The sequence below is a fragment of the Terrapene carolina genome, unplaced genomic scaffold, assembly GCF_002925995.2.
Source record: "Terrapene carolina triunguis isolate 2854851 unplaced genomic scaffold, T_m_triunguis-2.0 Scaffold96, whole genome shotgun sequence".
NCBI classification, from domain to species: domain Eukaryota; kingdom Metazoa; phylum Chordata; order Testudines; family Emydidae; genus Terrapene; species Terrapene triunguis.
The window spans coordinates 12,207,009-12,227,479 of NW_020664447.1; the positions used below are offsets into that span (position 1 = coordinate 12,207,009).

General features: G+C 41.1%; 1 protein-coding gene across 1 annotated transcript in view; it reads left to right on the top strand.

The window, feature by feature from the left end:
- The window catches only part of DCDC1 (doublecortin domain containing 1), a 392,627-nt gene that overhangs the window by 45,860 nt on the left and 326,296 nt on the right, over window positions 1-20,471 (top strand). The window contains exon 6 of the mRNA XM_029911543.1: window positions 6,498-6,591. Within this exon, the coding sequence (XP_029767403.1) occupies window positions 6,498-6,591 (94 nt within the window). The remainder of the gene's footprint in view (window positions 1-6,497; window positions 6,592-20,471) is intronic.

Genomic DNA, 20,471 nt, shown 5'->3' on the forward strand with positions numbered 1-20,471 from the left:
AAGCCCTGGTTTTCTATATGGGAGCACTTTGAAAAAGGAACATCACCTGGATGACCTGGAATGGGCATGATAGATGAATAATGTCTTCAGTATTTCCTCTTCTTGTTTCTTTTCAACAGTTCCATGAACAGCGAATTTCACCTGGTCAAAGTATTGCCATTTCTGTCATCTTTAAAGTAACTTGTATGCTATTTTCTTTCAGAGAATGACAGGTAATTTCACTGGCATCATTTCAGTGACCGTTTCAGCTTATTCACACAATTCCTAGAGTGATTCACCTTTTTAGTGTACATTAAATTTGCATTCACTGTACACTATTGCACAACTCCAGAACAACTATAGGTAGTTCATATGCTTAAGTACTATGGTTACTGTACAGATAGAAAAAAAGGAACACTGGGTATTAAAACGTGCATTCTTAATAAAGCATGTGTTGCATACTAATAATATTTAAAAGAACACTACAAAAGATTGTATATTTCTAAATGAATTGTCTTACCCATATGATGCTCAACACCTTACATTATTAAATCTTAAAGATTTTTAATACTATAAATTTATTTTTTGCCATTTATACTATTTGTAAAGTTAAAAGTATCTGGTTTCTGGCATAGTGAGGGAGAGCAATTCCATAGAATTGTCTTCTGAATGCATGATGTTGGCTCAGTTGCTTGGAGAAATACCACTGTATTTCAACAGGGCTTGGGAATTTGGGTATGATAAATGTGTTCCAGCATGATATACAAATCATGGATGGGATCTCTCTAAAAGCTATGATAAATGACTAGAAAACAGCAGGAAAATGCAGATGTGCAGAGTGGATCTGACCTTGCATGCAGAAGCAATAGTGTGTGAGCCTCCTCAGTTATAATGGTATTTAAAAGAACCAAACTTTTAGGCCTTGTTTGATTAATAGGCTTATAAATACCATTCTTACAAATCCAGGACACTTGAAATACATTGGAATAGATCCTTAGATCAAGCCAAGATATGCTTGGTACAGGACCTAAAGGAAGGGGGCTGAATTGATGGGTCTGAAGACACTGCCACAAATGGTGTTACTTCATCTTTCTTTCCTCTAATCCTGTGAGCAGTTGTGCCCAGGACTGCCCAGGAATTCTGAACATGCCTTTTTTGCCCTCTGTGCATTGCCGGAGGAGCACAAAATCCTTGGAGAGGGCCAAGGCCATTGGTAGAACTCATCTAGCATTAAACAAAGATGAACAAGATTTATGACAGCCAAGATCTTTGATGTAGTAGCAACTGGTATCCTGAAGACCAGGAGCTCCATGAGAACTCTTTTAGGTTACACATTTCAAAGAAAAGCACAGTTTCCATCTGTCAAAAGCTACTATTTTGTAGGCAGGCAATAAGATTCAGACAGTCAAGATCTTGTTAATACTAAATGCCTTGATTAGCCTATCACACTTTCAGGCAACGTTCAGAAAAGTTTGTGAAATGAGAAAAATTTGGAGACATTTTTAATAATATTCAGTTCTCAGATCTTTAGGTCAAACAAATCTGGAGCATTCTAGTAATGGTTTAGATCAGGGGTCGGCAACCTTTCAGAAGTGGTGTGCCGAGTTGTCATTTATTCACTCTAATTTAAGGTTTTGCGTGCCAGTAATACATTTTAACGTTTTTAGAAAGTCTCTTTCTATAAGTCTATAATATATAACTAAACTATTGTTGTATGTAAAGTAAATAAGGTTTTAAAAATGTTTAAGAAGCTTCATTTAAAATTAAATTAAAATGCAGAGCCCCCCGCACCAGTGGCCAGGACCCGGGCAGTGTGAGTGCCACTGAAAATCAGCTCGCGTGCCACCTTTGGCATGCATGCCATAGGTTGCCTTCTCCGGTTTAGATGCTGTGATTTTTGGAAACAATAAGGACATGTTAGGCAGATAGGCCCCACACTGGCAATGAGAGGGTTAATGAAAGCCTGTGGATCCAATTTATCCCTTCTTTCTATACCTGCAGCAGATGTCAGACATGGATAGAGAGCTAAAAGGAGAAGATCTAGCCCAGTCCAAGACTGCCTAGGAAAAACAGCAGAGTGCTGCTTCTCCTGATGTGAGAGAAGTCTGACTGAAGCCCAGAGATAAGCTAGCTTGCTGGTTGGATGGTCCTCCTGCTCTAAGGGGTGACCCAACTGTAGGTAACTGGCTGACATATGGACTGTTGAAGAGAAGACCTGAATAAAATGGTTGGGTCCTATAGAAGTTCATTGGACAATCCTGTTTTTTTTGTTTCTAATTTCATTTGGATTGTAATACTCCAGAAGGGGTAGAACTTGGCCAGAGGGCTAAAGCACCACTACCACTCAAGAGGCAGCAAACTACCAGTGGCAAGCCAAGGCTGGGCAAGTTGTGATGTGATGGGCCACGAGAGGGCACTGTAGAGGTCACAAGAAAAAACAAAATGAAAATAAATCTAAGAATTGGTCTTCTTCACAAAGCGGAATCTGGTTTAATAAAAATCTTTCTAGCTGATTATAGACTTTCTTCTTGGAATCCATGTCGGTATCCATAAAAAGCCACATACATGATGATGAAGCTGCTGATTCCAAGAACCATTCCTGAAACACATGAAACTCTTAATTGCACATGATTTTTGTTTTTAGGACAAAGGAAGGCTTTTATCTGAAGGTTCAAGGATAAGAGGTTGCCATTGTATATCTTTCAGAACTCATCATGAGCAAGGTGTCTTGTGCAGTGAACCTCTTCTAGTCCTTTTAAACTCCACAACGAAATAAACAGTTTGTCACAAACTATTACTGAAGCTGCAGTCTGATTGTTAGGCTCCAACCTGGGTTTTGGGTTAGAGCCAGGGATCATTTCTCCTGTCTCAGCTTCACTCAGCACTCTCTCTCAGAAGAAGCAGACAAGCCTTCTTATCTTATCTTACCTTAGTGGGGTCTGATTGGCCACTGCCTCTTCCCAGCCCCTATATCCACTGGAGGATCATAGATTGCAAGGCCAGAGTGGACCACTGTGATAATCTAGTCTGACCTCCTATATAACACAGGCTATAGAACTTCCCCAGAATAATTACTTTTTGGACTGAATATATCTTTTAAAAAAATCCAATCTTGATGTTAAAAATTGCCAGTCCATCACAAGCCCGAGTAAATTATTCCAATGGTTAATTACCCTCACTGTTAAAAATATACATGTTATTTCCATTCTGAATTTGGCTAGCTTCAATTTCCAGCCATTGGATTTTGTTATACTTTTTGCCTTCTAGACTGAGGAGTCCATTATCAAATATTTGTTCCCCTTGTAGGTACTTACAGAGTGTGATCAAGTCACCCCTCAACCTTCCTTTTGTTAAGCTAAATAGATAGACTTAAGAAACTCAATCATTATAAGGCATGTTTTTCACTTCTTTAATCATTCTCATGGCTCTTCTATGAACCCATTCCGCTTTATAAGCATCCTTGATTTGTGGACACCAGAACTGGACACAGTATTCCAGCAGTGGTCACACTATTGCCAAATAGAGAGGTAATATAACCTTTCTCCTCTTAATCAAGTTTCCCGTGTTTATGCATGCAAGGATTACTTTAGCCCTAGTCTTGTTGGTTCTGACAGTACGAGGCTTCTCTGGATAGTGCTTGGACATCTAAATTCACTATCTGTCTTTCCTAGGCGATGCTTTTCCTTGGGTGGGTTTGTCAGTGTAGCAATGCCTCCGATGGGAGGCAGAGAAGGCCTGGTACATCCTGTCACAATATCCCATTGCTTCAGTTTGAAATTATAACAGGATGTTGAAAATGTCATAGGTATTTTACATAAGCCAGACTGCTGCAATATTTTTATCTTGTTCACTTTTCTTTTAACATTATCAGTTTGTTTCCAATATATACAAAAACTACAAAGAAATGGAAGGAATCACTGAATATTAATCACATAGAAGTATACACAAACGAATAGGGGAAATGTTATAGTACAGCTTTGATTTTCCAAAACTGACTTTTTTCTGAAACAGGGTCCCTTCATCTCTATTTGTTTGCATTTAAAATATTCGTGATTATGTGCAACCTAATTGTCCAAACTTCCCCAGAGTCTTCCAAAGCATTTGGATAATAGAGGTTGTACTGCAGTCACACACACAAAAACAACCTCTTTGTCTGTTCAGTTATGGATGGGAGATGAAATAAAACAATGGTTAACATTTCTAGAGTTTAATATATATTGAGAGCTTTGAATTATGATTTTAGAAAGTATTAGAGGCAGGCCAGCCCCCACGGCTTCCCTTCAGCAGCAAATACCACAGGAGTGTCTTCACCTCTGCTGGTGTGTCAAAACCCTTCCATCACCCAAAGGGAGCCATTTGCTTCAGTCATTTCAGTCTTCTTAAGATATTGCCACATTGTGTTTTACCTCTAGTGTGACCCAAGATCTCTGCCTACACACCCAATGCTTTTACACAGGGCCAATACCTTTTGTGTAGCTTAGTTAACTAAGGAATGATAACATTTCCTTGCACTCTTTGTCTTGTTTATTGAAATTGTGAGCTCTTTGTGGAAGAATGTCTTGTAATGTGTGTATGTACTGCACCTACCACTGACAGTATGTCTACACAGGGATAAAAGCACCATGGCTGGTCCAGGTCAGCTGACTCGGGCTTGTGGGGCTCGGGCTGCAGGGCTAAAAATTGCAGTGTAGACGTTAGGCACAGGCCTGAGCCCATGCTCTGGGATCCTTAACTCTCACGGGGTCCCAGATCTCGGGCTCCAACCTGAGCCCAAATGTCTACACAGCTATTTGTCAGCCCTGGAGCCCGAGCCTGAGTCAGCTGGCATGGGCCAACCACAGGTTTTTAATTGCAGTGTAGACATACTCAAAGAGGCCCCAGTCTCCTTTGGGGCCTCCTGGCCCTCATGTAATACAAATGATTGATGATGATATCACAAATTGTTTTTTATGAAAGACAAAATATTTAGGGCCAGATCCTCAGTCCAAGTTAAGTTTCCTTTGCACCACTGGAATGACGTAAAGGTGACTTACAGCTGCCATAAAGGAGCAACTGGTGATTCCCTTGACAAAAGGGGGAATTTCTGGTGCTGTAAAGCCTGCATAGTCAGCTTTATGCCATATGCTTTCCCTTCCATGTAGGGGGAGTTTTGAGTCGGGTTGAGGACATGAGGGCTAGGAGATTTGTCACCCACATAAGTTAGAGCAATCGACAATAGGGGCTGCCTTCAGGATTGGGGGAGATGAAACAGCTGAGGATCAAGCCCTTAGGTTTTCCTATGAACAGTAGTATCTTAATTATATATTATCCCAGGACTGCAGGTTTGTCATCGTAAGGAAAAATGTCATGGACATGATAATTTTCCTGTTTGTCGGTGACTTTTGTGTCTGTATGAGTTTAAAAACTCATCCTGCAGCTGAGGCTTCTGTCCTGTGGGACTGAGCCTGGCATTGCAACCTCGTGCACAGATTCACAGCGCTGCTCAGGTTTGGCTCAGCCACCCTTCTATCATGACAGGCTGGTGGCCAGGCCAAATTTCAGCGAGTGGCATTGTAACCTGGTGTGTGGGATAGCGTGCTGCTTGAGTTTGGCCTGAGCCAAACCTGGGCAGCACTGTGACCTTGTGTGCCAGGTTGCAACTCCCAGAATAGCGGCAGAAGCTGCTGCTGTGGGAGTGAGAGCAAGGCAAGCTGGGAGACAGGAGCCAGGCCCAGCCCCTCAGGACATGAGTCACTGCTGCAGGGTGAGAGTGGGTTGGGTTTGCTCTCCAGCTCCCTTCTCCCCTCCAAGGCCTCTCCTCCTCACTAGGCTATTACTTATGGTTGCAGTGCCGGGAAGAGGAGGAATGAGGAGGAGGCAGCAGCGGAGAAGGATGCTGGCCTATGAGGAATAGTTGAATTTCATTTGTCACAGCATTTTTTTATCATAAATCATGGAAAGGTCACCGTAAATCTTGTAACTCATGACTTCTACTAAATTTACCATGACTGCTTTGTGATTTTTGATAAAAATGCTGTGACAAATCTCCAGCCCTAATTACGTTGTCCTTTAAAACAATTGTAATGATTGCTATAGTTGACAGTCCTATCCAATATCTTTTTAAAAGTATACCTTTTTGTTATTTTTCAGTATTTCAGCTTATTTCACATTTTGTGAAAATTATTTATCACACTAGTTTTTTTTGATGATTTCGTCTTTTTTCCTGCTTCGATAGAATTGGATTTTCCGAGAAACAATATGGAATGTTCAGTTTCTTTCTTGTTGTAAATTTGCATTCTACTGGATTTAGAGTTAGTACTAAGTAATGTGTACATAGCCTGTCCATGTGTCTAGGTCGGTGAAAGAATCAAAGATCCAACAGCTTTATACCATGAGTTTACCACTGTGTTCAGGCTTTTATTTAATTCATATAAGTATGAGGTTTGTAAGTGATTAAGACTGGATCTGCAGTTTTTTATTGCATTAAATAGGATTTAGTCTTGAAACATCGTTAGTGAGACAGTTTTGTTTTTGTGAAGTTTTTAGATGCTTGCACAATAAGAATGAATCTTACTTCACCAGCAAAGCATCTGTACAACATTCATGGAGCAAAAATTGAAGATCTCATCAGTGGTAAGTAGAAATGTATGCAAAACACATAAGTGTGTGGAGTTTTATTTACCAATGCAAAGAATTCAGAGAGAAATAGCGGTGGATGGAATTAACCAACATTTTTATCTCTAATATAGACAAGTGCATGGAATTGCACCACAAATTGAAAATACTCTAGAAAATAAATACATTGACACAACCATTGCCATGATCTTCATGATCTTTAGTATTTTGTTTTCAGAATTTATTTGCTGTTGTATCCAATTTATTTTACCCTTCCGTTATTGACAGAGAATGATTCTGTCTGCTAATGCCTTTGCTCCTTTTTTGTTTTTTTGGTATTGTAAATTCCTAGGCCAGGAACTGTTCTAAACTATATATTTGTAAAGTGTTACTAATACCTACAGCACTGTGTGCTGAAGTGCAGTTTTACAATCTAGCCAGAGCCATAAACTGGTTCCTGCTTTCCTCCAGCTCCTGGAAGAAGTAAGTCATATGCACCAGTCGTCTATGATACAGTACTGTCAGCATTGCCTCAAATACTTAAAAATCATGAATTAGATCCCCAAAAACTTGAGATTGGCTTAAAAATAATGAGATTTTTAAAAATAAATTTGGATTTTTTTATTTGCCTTCTAATTTCTGGGTCTTTAGGATTTATATTCTCAAATTTTTCTCTGCAACCAGAAAGGCTGTAACTTTTTTTTTTGTAAGAAAGCTGAGAGTCTTATGTAATCACATGACTCCAGCAGCTGGACTTTAAGAAAAACTCCAAATATTGCTTGCAACAAATTTATTGCCTGCAGTAAATTGTCTGCAATTGCTCACAATAAAATCACAAGAGCTGGTAACACTGGACGGGCTCTAATGCTCAGACTGGTGTGTAGGTGGCGGTCAATGTTAGCCCAACAGTTTCCCCTGTTTCTTTATGCCCCCTAATTCCTTTGCATGGGCACTCAGGAGGGTTCAAGACTGAGCCCTATATAAATAATATATCAATTATAAACAAAACACAGTAAGAGAATGTGAAAGTTACAGTTTTTAAAAGTGATGCTTGAAAAGGTGATTATTTATAAGCCAGAAAGAGCTCAATTTGTCTTCATATTCCAAGCTGGGATTGCAGGACTAGCAGTTAGGAAAACCATATTTTTAATAGTAAACTAAGTACGTTTGATATGGAAGTGAGAAATAATAAATATATAACTGATGAGAATATTTACAGAGCCACTTTTATAGATTAGAACCTCAATGATTCTCACGTGTTATTAGCTGTTAATTTGACAGCATTAAAATGGAGTGATAGGAAATCGTTTCTTCTGTGTACCCTTAGGGGTTCCTGGCATCGGCCAGGCAGTCTATACCTCATGCAGTCTAACTACACAACTCCTGCTCTAATTACAAAGTTGTTTGTCCCATGAATTAATCTGAACTGCTCAGGTCCACTCTCTAAATGGTTCAGGAAAATTCAGAGTGTATAATATCGTTTTAAAAAAAGAAGCTGGAATAACATAGGTAAAATCAAGTTAGGATTGCCTGATCTATGGCTGTTCATGCAAACTTAATTCTGCCCCCTTATACATATACATTATGATGCAGTCTTTAATGACATGATCACATACTGTTTTGTCCACAGGATCCCTGCCTCATTTAGGGGTGCACGGTATGGACACACAAATGCTTGAGTTTGCAACCTAAATAATATTATTTTAAAATAAACTTTTTGTATTTTTTTTAAAGAAAAAAAGTAAAAATTAGTTCTATTATGAGAAGCTCTAACAACCCCCCATTATGCATCATCATCATAGTTTGAACCCTGAACCGTCAGCATTTTGGCACTGACTGCTTCTAGTTGAGATCAGGTCTAACTACATTAGCTGGCAGTAGCAAAAGGCTATTATCCCGGAATGGACATGAACTGCTGGGTATGGGAGGTGGCTGGTGCAGGAGGAGCCTGACTTATTTCTGCCCTCAGGAGATACAGAGAAGGGGTTCCTGCCCCATTGTGGTGCTGCCAGAGGATGGCATTCGATCCTGGGGATATGTTATTTTTCCAGGACAAAGGAGCCCATCCACATTCTTTTTCTTCCAGCACTCCTCCGCTACAGCTACTCCTCAAATTCCAGGTTTCCAGAACAACTTGTAGTGCTGCTGCAACTTTTGCAGCGGCATCAACCCAACCTCAGAATATTCATGTTAAATTATTATTTTGCCATGCTGCCAAAATTTTCCTGAGGAACGCAAGCAAGAGAAGAGAAGTGGTGGTGATTTGAACAATTTATATCAGACTAGATGATGATAATAGCCCTCTCTGTCCTTAAAAATTATGAATCTCAGAAATGGAATTTCATGGGACAAAGAAAAGCCCAAGGGCATTGCCCTTACCTGACTATCAAAGGTTTGCTGCAAACAATACGGTGTTGAAGCTTCTCAAAGAAAAAGTTACAAGAATGTTTTATAGCGGAAAGTGTTAGGCAACCTAAATATATAGGGTTCACTACCAGCTTCCCTTTAATAACTATTATTTGACAAATAATATGTGAACATGTAATTAAATAGTCTTTTGCAATGCATACATATAAGGAGCATAAGCTAAGATTGCATGTGCAAGCTGAACTCTGGCATTTTCTGACTTTTGAGTGAATTAACCTCTCAACCTTAATGTTCTGTTAACATACATTTTTTAAATTTTATCTAACGAGTTTCCTTTTGAACATATCATCCTGGCTTCTGACAAATATGATGACTTCATAGACAAATAATGGAAGTTATTAAAAGATTTCTAATTCTGCATCTAATTATAATACAGCATTGATTTATAGTTATATTTAAAAGTCCATTTCCAAGCCCCTTTTTGTTCTGCCTTCCAAAGAAAATTCTGGTCTAACAAGTCATTTCATGTGGGGAAAAGGAATGGTTAAAATATTTTAAAGTTTGGATACTTTACTTGGCCAGAGAAGATGGCTTGGTGGTCTGGTGAAAAGTGTTTTGACACTTTAGTTCCTTGGTATTTTCCTGTAAAACTGGAACCTGTCCTTGCTTCAGTGTTTTTATTGGCCCCATACCAAAGCCTATTGAGGTCAATGGGAGTATTTCTGTTGACGTCTTTGGGCTTTGAACTCTTATTCATTTCCCTGGATTATGAGATAGTGGCTGCCAAGGACAACACAAAAGCATGCCTGTGCCATGGGACAGCAACATATTGAAAACTCTAGAGTTATATATGCAATATTATTATTTACATTTTATTATATTTCAAAATAATATCATTAAAAGAACACAGAAAAATCCTAAAATACATTTTGTATCAAATGAATAATATTGTCCCATTTACGTATTTGCAATTTCATTGCATTATCAGCCCTTCTTGAACAACAGCACAGCAAAAGTTGTTGTATGCAGTATAGTATGTTTGTGATGTGTGATTATATATCTGTAATACAATTCCAAAATAGATGTAAAGTACAGTAGACCTTATAGAAACTTAGTCCACAATATCCATAGGATCTTTCATTTTTCTTATTACTTTGTTTAGTATTCATCTAAAATAATTACATTAAAAATTTTGAGCAGCCTAAAATCTGTAGAAACGTTTATGTTCTTGGCTTTTTCAGCCCAAACAGTGTTGATTTCTATGGGACACTAATGGCTGAGGAAGAAGTCTCTTTTTAAGAGACATTGCCAACCTGCAGAGACCCTGGACAGCTTGTTAACTAATGCAGAGCAGCTTTGGATGGTGTGGTAAAGTGGAAATAGGGTTCTGCTGACTGTGCAAATATAAAAAATTTTTTGAACATACAACAACATTTACATTTAAAAATAAGACTGTGGGCTCAATCCTTTGTCCCTGTCAGCTGCATCAAGCAGCTGGAAAACTGACCTGAAGGTGCAGCTGAGGATTGCCCCCAAATTCCCTTTACACAGGGATATTCTTGGGTTGTGCAAAGCCAGTGTAGCCAGCTCCACACATCCCCAAGCCCCCTGCTTTGTGTAGAGGGTATGCCAGGAGCAGGGAGGGGAAGAATGGGCCAGAGCTCACACTGTTCTGGCAGATTCTTGGCTGGCGCAGCAGACACAAGAGGTGACACAACCCTGGACCTGTCTAAATTCCACCAGGGGCCATTTCAGCCCTTGGCTGGCCCCAGGTTTGGCAGTGCAGGAAAGTGGCTTAGAACCACTTTTTCACTCTCCATCTTCAGCTGCAATGTGTGTAAACTTGGCACAGTTGGGGATGGAGGATTACACTGTACTATGTCTAACAACATCACGAGGTTGGCTGCTATTGTACCTGAGTACATTTCCTGCTATACAGTATGTTTTAAAAAGCTTGATACATATGAAATTAGGCTGCTAATGCAATGAAAGTCTACTGGACTCCATAGCTTTGAAGATTAATCCTGATTTTTTTGTGGGAACTCTGCTTTCTACATTAGCTATGTGTTTGTTGAATTAGTCATTATGTGATGTCTTTTCTCTACAGTGAAATCTTTTGACCATACCATTTTATCTCTTAAGCTGTCATAGGCGATCTGCAAAAAGTTTAGTACTGGAGACTTGTATATTGGTGATGCATTGAAAAAATGACTGGGTCTGATTTTATACTATTCGAAGTAGGTGGAAAATGTGACTAAATCAGGAAGGTAGCATTTTACTCACTTTCAAAATGTCTACAATGACATAGAGAGTTAGGCCTATTTGGTATGACAATAAATTGTCAACAGAATGTGTAGTAATAAAAACATACAGTAAACAGCATCTGTACAAGAGCTTCTAAAGCTTTTTTTTATAACATAGGTACCAGAAATGTTATATACTACATAGTTTTGAAAAATATTGTAATCTGACATCACACTTATAGCTGATACACCAGTCTGACCTCTAAGTGCTAGAATCTGAACTTTTTTTTAGACTACCTCCCTTTTTTTTTTAATTATGTATTTAAGAATGCTGGAATCCACTTATACACATTACCATCAACAGTGCCACCTTCAGGAAAGGAAAATGAGAAAACTTTTATTGGATGAGTTAAATGCAAAGACTGATGTTGACATTTTATGAACTTTTAAAGGACAGTTTTGACATTCTAAGAGCATTTTGGTTTCATGCATTTAAATGATAATGAAAGAAAGAAAGAAAGAAAGCTTAATTTCTGGTAGTGTCTGCACTCTTGGTTTATATTGTAACCTAAAATGCCTGGAAAAATTATTTTTTGGTATCTCAGTATTATTGCTTTTTGAGGTTCACAGAGTTTTGATTAATCTCTGATGCTGGACAGCTTACCTCAGTTTGGCAGAACTTTATCTTACTGCTGTTGCTGCTCTCTGACTTCCAGGTAATAGTGTTTTGTGGGGTACATTGCTCCTGGAAAGACAATAATTTCACATAAAACGAGTCTTCGAAGAATACTGTGTAGTCTAGGAAAGCTCAACAGGGAAAACTGCATAACTGAGTTATTCAGAAGTGAGCTCAGTACCTATCCCAACTGTTCCTGGGGAGGAATGCAGAGCTTCATTCAGAGTGATGGAAGGGTGGGAAAGAAAGACACAAACCCTTCCTTAGCCTCCTCCCCCACACTCCCCAAGCCTATTTTTCAGTTGGGGAGAGCTTTATAGTCTCCTCAAAAGACTAGCATGGGTGTGGTCTCCCCTGGAGAGCACTGCAGCTGCTGGAGAGGACTGGGGAATCCTTCTCACACAATAGTAGGCTTACAGGGAGAGTAGGTCATGGGTTTACCTAGTTCAGAAAACTGTCAGACAAGCATCTGAACATTAGAGCCTTTGCCTGAATCAAAATTTTGAACCAGTGGAGGTTTATTCAGTGCTAAAGACGTGTTAAATCATTTATTAGGTAAAAAAGGAAGACAGCTCTTTTAAAATGAGCTCTGAAAAAAGCAGTTTCTTCCTCAGTCAAGATTACTTGCAATACCCTGCCAGACAAGTCACCACAGCTTGGATATGAAACATTCAAGAAAATTAAAACTTTTACAGGCTTTAGCCTGCTATAAGTTTGTATTGTAGTTATTTTCAGTTAGAATAAATGTTAAACAAATAAGATATATGAACAATCTTATATAGATAGTAGACTAAATATCTATGTACTGCATCATACATCTGTTGCTGTATTTTAACATATATGTACATAATCACACACACTACATATATGCAATACACTCCACTCTACTCCATTTACTGTAATGATGTGTGACAAATTTGGACAAGAGAGGGCTGTAAACAGAATGACACTTTAAAAAATGAGGACAGATATTGTTAGATCCAGTTATGAATACAATACAAAACATCTTCTAGCATTTTGATTTTAAATCTTTTTAATATCTCAACTTTTAAATGAGAAAATATAACTACTATAATCATTTTATATGTATCATTTCTGGTGCTTGAATTTTGTGCTTTAAAAGGTATGAGTTTAAGGCTGTTTTTTAACTTGGTTGTCTTTCATACTAACATCTTTTTAAGTACTACCATGATGTAAGTATTCATAAGAACAGGTAAAAAATTGTAAGTATGTAATTATAGTGATTCATTTATTCAAAGGTAAACTGTACATGCTATGTTTAGTTACATAGCTTTTACGAATTGTTTTAGAGCTATTGAAGCTGGTGATCATGTTTCACTTTGAATTGATAAAAGTAATTAGGGATGGTTAGATGACACATAAAAGTGTAGTGAGGCTTTTGTAACAATTACATTGGTGAGCCTTGTAGGAAGGTTGGTAGAGACACACATTATCTTCCATGTTATCAGGAGATACTGTAACACGATTACTCTTGCAGGCCATCACAAGTTGTCACTTTTGCTGTTGGCTTTTATTTACAGTGGTCCCATGTGCTACCTGTTTGCAAAGTCACAAGCCATGTTGTAATGTCTAGCAAAATGTGTCACCATTGCATGTGATTGTACTGAGGAAGCTAACTGAAGGCTTGTATAGCTCTTTTTCTGTGCCTTGAGGCCTAATTCATTACAATAGAATTTTTAAAAAATAGTGTGCTAACAAGCACTTCTTTGAGTTCAGGGTAGTTGGAATTACTTGCAATTCTGATGCTACCAACAATTAATAACATGAGAGGAGGGTTGGATATTTCAGTCCGAGACTATTTTTACTTTTATATAGCAAGTTATTTAAATATATTAATTTTGTACATTGACCTGTTATACCCTCTGCTATTTAAAAAAAAAAGTGCAGGGTGGTGGAAGTAGAGAGAGGCATAAAGTGTATTGGAAAACTACCAAAATGTCCCCTGCAAATGGACCCTATTCAGAATCAGTAAGCGTATGATGAGTGAAGTGGTTTTGAATATCGCCTTTAGATTCCATGCTGTTACAAGGCCAGCCCCGAACATGGCAAGTCTTATTTCTACACACAGTACCTCTTCACTCTCAATTTAACCCAAAAATCTGATGAACCCATTACTCCATACTTGATTTCATGGAACAAGGAGTAGATATAGTTACAAATGATCAATCACAAGCCGTGAACCAAAGCAGCAAGGCATTAACAATTCACACCATTTCGGTCCACTTGCTCAAGCAGAAGATGTGCCAGCATATTTAATGCACAGCTACTTCATTCAGTTTAAGAAAATACATGACTCATGCTGCATTTTAGGAACTAAGGGGACTTCATAGTGTTCATGCCTACTAACCACTGAGTTTCAGAATGGAATGCACCCATATCTAAAGAATTAACATAACCAGTTGTGCAGTAAAGTCACAGAGAGACAAGTTCATAAATTATATTTTACTCAGTTTAAAATAAAGAATAACCTACAAACTGTTTCCCCCCAATAAAGCCAAGTTCTATTAGATTGTTTTGTACAAATCAACATCTTGTTCAGCAGTATGGTAACAGTGTAGACCCCACAGGCATATGCCGTCAATTTAATGGGATCACTGAAAAAGCAAAGCAGCTGTGAAAGATTGCTTTAAGTACAGCAATCGTGTGCTTGTCATTCTGTTCAATGGTGGAAAAATCCAAATTCGGATAGGCATCAGTATTTAAGAAAATGACTGCTAAAACATCTCTCATAAGTACCTTAGGGACAATAAGATTTGACATATAGCATGTAAACAAAAGTACACAGCAGCTGTTAGATTAGTTTTGTTTGAGTAAAAATACAGTGACATAATTTAAACAACATAGCAAACTGTGTGCTCTCCATCATTCAGTCTCCCTCTGCAGACCACACTTTTGGATAGTGTATGCCAGTTGCTTTGGGACTTAGAGCTGTATAACTGTTACTAAAAATAGGGGGGAAATGCAGTCAAGCACATGTGTGCATTAGCACCAACTCAACTCATACTACACACACACACACTCACTCTCTCTGCAAAATATACTGTTCGGCTCCTTTGAGAAAGTCTTTCTTGGTATCTAAGGAGCTGCATGATGAATTTTTCCTCTCCATATTTCAGTCATATTTAAAGCTTTTTTTCCAACAGTTTTAAAAAAATCTGATGATGAGATAATTCTTATTGTTCTGCTACCGTTACTTGTGGCAATATTAAAAAATGATTGTAGTATTATAGGATATACCCTAAAACAATAGGCCCTGGAATACAGTACAGAATTAGGTCAACGTAAGGCAGCTTACATCGATCCATCTAACCTGGTAAGTGTCTACACTAAAATGCAACTTCCACCAATGTAACTCGCCCACTATACCACCTTAATAGCTCCATCTCCACAGGAGGTGTAGTGCTTATGTAGATGTAGTTAGGTCGATGCAGTGTCAATGTAGACACTGCGTTACTTACATTAACTGTTGCTGCCTTTCAGAAGCCGTTCCACAATGCCCCACACTGACAGTTAAATTGGTGCAAGTGCTCCTGGTGAAGACACGCACTGCCAACACAAGGAGTGTAGTGTGGAGATGCAAAAGCAGTTTAATTACAGCAGTGGCTGTAAGCTGACGTAACTTAGGTTGACTTAATTTTGTAGTATAGACTTGCCCTAGCAGAAAAATCTGGCAATAATACTACGATATCTACACTAATTGAGAACTTCTGGAGTTCTCAGTTCTTCATTTGGGAGGGGAGAAGTCCATTGCCAGATGTCTGTTTCCCCGTTCTCTGGCAAAAATGCTGTCTATTCTGTGTTGGTATCCTATTTTTTCCAGATTTCATCTTGTTCCATTATTCTATTTCATCATCATCATCATGCCCACCTGTATCTGTACCTCCGAATTAGCTGATTCATATTCTTTCCAGGGACTGGCCTTTGTCTTCCTTTACCAAGGCGAACACACAGTCATTGAGTTTCATGATCCATAAAGAAAGATCTTACTTAAAGGTTAACCTTTGAACTGGGATTATTAGTGTTCTCTTGATTTTAATAAGTGCGCTGCTTCCAGTAGAGAGAATTTGGAATATTGAAGCAGGGCACTTATTAAAATCAAGAGAACAGATTAGATTAGATTGAATAGATTATACAGCACTTCAGAAAAGGTTCTAAAATCTCTGGAAAATTTGCTTGAGTGCTCTGTTTGCTTCATTTTGCAGCCTGTGGTCTGTACAGGGCTCTTAATTCCATAGAAATGTATGAAAGTTCAATATTAATTTCTACTGCTCTTCAGGAGGGCAGCGATTCAGACCTTCTCCACTGTATTTTACATAATGCACCGAGGAGGATAGAAATCCTTAGAACTATATCAAGATGAAATAGTTTTCAGTGTGTGGCCACTCATCGAAGAATGTCTTATGGCCCTGTGTCTAGGTGACTCAGACAACCGATTATAACTATGTCAGTTACCAGAATTGAGACCAACACAAATGACCGCACGGCACCTTTAAGCGGGGAGAACGTTGTCCGGGCTTGCCAAAGGAAGGTAGCAGTGCTTTTTGGCGGGTGGGGTGGGGTGAGAAGAAGGTCAGAAACTGCTTCAAAAAAGGTGGGTGGTGGTCAGTTTTGCGGTGCTGACTCACCCCCAGGGAATATAAGGTTCAGAAGGCTTTAAAGGTGCAAGCCCTGCATGTGGGAAGACCTTTCGCCATTCAGCAGGCAAGGCAGCACCCAACCTCCCTCCCCTCGAGGTGCGAATATCATGTTTGGTTAGGACCTGCTAGTCACTCCTTTTTAGGGGGGCTGAGAAGCAATTTTCCCCTCACCACTATATTGGCTTCGGTGGAGTGAGGTTTTTTTGCCTTTCCCACAGTGGGTGTCAGGGTGGACCTTTTCTGGTGAGGAGAAAAAATGGTTAGGCTATATGGCACAACTTATTTTGTAAGTGTGAGGCCGCTGTCCGGTGTAGGTACTCCATAAGGAAGGCATCCAGTGGCCTGATAAAGGACTTAAAAGGAGGTGCTGGTTAAAGAAATGGACCGGTGTGTGTGTGTTGGGGACTCCTATGATTGGTACAGCAAGGAGCCAACCCCCATTTCTTATAGCCCACCTTAACCCTCCTACGAGTTGGGGGGATGGATGGTAAGATCCAAGCCATGGGTTGGCTGGGGGACCTGGATGGAAAATGGGGGGCTGGTGGAAGCCCCGTGTAGTTATTTGAATAAACTTGGAGTTGCATGCACTGTACACTTTTATCTGCTGAGTAGTCCCAGACATCTAATAATAAAGTTGCAGCCTGATTAAATCCATATCAAGTGTCTCCTGTCCTCCTTTCCTATAGCCAGACAATGTATGTTATGTCATACCATTTTTGAAAGGATCTTTGACCAGTGATGAATTTTTCAGGTATAGAGCTAAGAATTCCTGATAGAACCTTCATAAACCAGAAGCTCAATAGCACCAATACTGATGAACCTAAAGAATTTTTATTTATTTGTTTGTTTTGATGTAGGTACAATCTTCTCCTGGCATATTCATATAACACTTAGTTGTTCCGAATTTCTTCCCCTCTTCCCATATAAACTATATTGCACAGAGATTTCTTTTGTACTTTTATGGTTGCTCTTTGCCTCTGGAATAGGGGTGGACAGACTTTTTTGCCTGAGGAAATTGTATGGCATGGAAATTGTATGGCGGGCCATGAATGCTCACAAAATTGGGGGTAGGGGTTCGTGATGGGGTGAGAGCTATGGCTGCAGATGCGGCCAGAAATGAGGAGTTCAGAGTGTGGGAGGGGGCTCCAGTTTGGGGTACAGTGGGGGTGAGGGCTCTGGGGTGGGGCTCGGGAAACAGACATCTGATAATGGACTTTTTTGTGGTGCAGGAGGGGGCTCTAGACTAGGACTGAGGGGTTCAGAGGGCGAGAGGGGGAACAGGGCTGGGGCTAGGGGTTGGGGTACAGGGGAGGGGTGTGAGGGCTCTGCCTGGGGGTGTGGGCTCTGGGTTGGGGCCAGGGATGAGGAGTTTGGAGTTTAGGAGGGTGCTCTGGGTTGGGACCAGTGGGTTCGTAGGGCAGGAGGGGAATCAGGGATGGGGCAAGCTGTTGGGGCACGGGAGGGGGGTGCGGGCTCTGGGGTGGGGCTGGGGAAGAGGGGCTTAGGGTACAAGAGGGGGCTCTGGGCTGGGATCGAGGGTTCAGTGGGAGGGAGGGGGATCAGCAGGGGTGGCTCTAGGCACCAGCTAAACAAGCAGGTGCCTAGGGCGGCAAAATGTATGGGGCGGCAAAATGCTGGGGCCTCACCTCAAGCAGCGTCTTGGGCTGGATCCTGTTCTGCTGCCGGGTGCGGCGGGGCACGGAGCCGGCTAAGTGGGGAGCGTGTCCCCGCCACTCTCCCGCGGGCAGAGGCCCCCCCCCTCAGGCGGGAGCCGGTAGTGCGGCCCTGCCCCGGCTGCAGAGGACGGACCGCTCCTCCTCAGCTTGTCCCCGCCGCTGCAAGCCGAGGAGCGGCCCGTCCTCTGCAGCCGGGGCAGGGCCGCGCTACCGGCTCCGCCTGGGGGGTGGGCGCTGACAGAGGGAGAGCAGCAGAAGCCGGTAGCACGGCCCTGCAGAGGACTGGCCGCTCCTCGGCTTGTTAGCGCCGCTCTCCCGCGGGCAGCGCCCTCCCCCTCAGGCGGGAGCCGGTAGCGCGGCCCTGCTCCGGCTGCCGAGGACGGGGGAACATGGCGCCCGGGCAGTCCACTCCTCCTCGGCTTGTCCCTGCCTCTGCCTCCTCCTCCTCCTCCTCTCTGCGCCGCCTCCTGCCAGGGGAGGGGAGAGGGGAGCGGAGCGGAGCGGCAGCCCGGGCTGAGCCCAGCTCATGCCAGGGCCAAGGCGAAGCCCAAGGATGAGCAGGGCTGGGATCCAGCAGCAGACCCAACCCCTGGCCCTGGGAGCGGAGGTGACCGGAGATGACTCCACCTCAGGCCAGATCCGCAGCAAGGTAAGAGTCGGGCCAGGCGGGAGGGTCCCCAGGACCCCTGGGGAGCTTCTGCCTGCTGGAGCCCCAGAGGCTGCTGCCTCCCTCCCCAGCCCCTCACAGCACTCCAGTGCCTGGAGTCTCCTTCTGCCTCCCCTCCTGCAGGGGGCGAGCGACCTGGCAGAGAGGGGCAGCATCTGCCCAGCAAGCCCAGCACCTCTTCCTTGGTTCCTCCAGCCCCAGAGCTCTCTCCATTACATGCCCCTCAGGCTCCCAGCAGGGTGGCCTCAGCGCTGGGAAAACGCCAGCAGAGCTGGGTCCAGTGTGTATCCGAGCTCGTGGGGAGCTCTCTCACCCCAATGACTAGCGCCTTACCTACGGCAAGTAAAGTAGTGCAATAGGAGTGTGACGTGAAAAATATCATGTCATGTTGTGACACGGTCACTCAGATCACGATTACGTGTGTGTACTGTGCTGCCCTATTGGCGCCATTCACGCTAATTTCTGTTTCGCGTCGGTGCCAGTGGTTATAGGGCTAAAATGCCGGGACAAAAACGAAAACGACTTTCTGGTGCTGCTTACTGGCAACAAAGAGAGAAACGGCAAAAAGAATTAGAAAAACTATCTCGTACTTCAAAAAAGTATTTTAAAAAAGTCGACAATCAAGGAGAAAGCTCTAAACAATGTATTGAAGGTGATTATTCATCAACTGATGAAGACCGATCGAACCAAAGATTACCTTTATCAACTGATAAAGATGAACAACAATCTGACCAAAGATTATCTTCACTAACTGATAAAGACGAACAATCACAATCCATCCAAAGATTAACTACTTCAGCTGAAGAGTCCAGAAATGAACTGTTATCCAAATCTAAAACTGAAGAACAATTATTGGAAGGTGGAGAGACAGACATAGGATCGGATCCAAGTACATGGCCGACAATAATTACTGATACAATGCGAATTATTATTGTGAAAAAAGGTCCTTCAAAACTAGATCCTACATTTGAATATCCATTTAATGAGTCGAATCATCAATTTATGCCATCCAGTATGAAGAAAAAAATGAAAAATGGGGAACAAATTAATAGATCGTGGTTAGTGTATTCACAGACCAAAGATGTAGTTTTTTATTTTTGCTGCAAACTGTTCTGTAACTCGGACATTTTTCTGGCAACTGCAGGTTTTAATGACTGGCGAAATTTGCATCAGCATTTGAAAGAACATGAAACATCAAAAAATCATTTACGCTCATTGACAAATTGGATTGAGCTGTCAAACAGATTACGTACCGGTACAACAATCGATGCGGTACAGCAACGTCAACTAAATTCAGAAATTCTACATTGGCAAGCAGTGTTGGAACGTTTACTGGCAATCATAAATTTCCTAGCCGAACAGTGCCTCACATTCCGTGGATCCTCGGATATTTTATATGAGAATAACAATGGAAATTTCTTAAAATTGGTTGAGTTATTGGCAAAATTTGATAATGTTATGGCTGAGCATGTACGAAGAGTGAAAGATGGAGAAATTCACATCCATTATTTGGGTAAAAATACACAAAATGAGATAATACAATTAATTTCTAATGGAGTGCGTAATGAAATTTTATCGAATTTGAAACATGCCAAATATTACTCAATTATA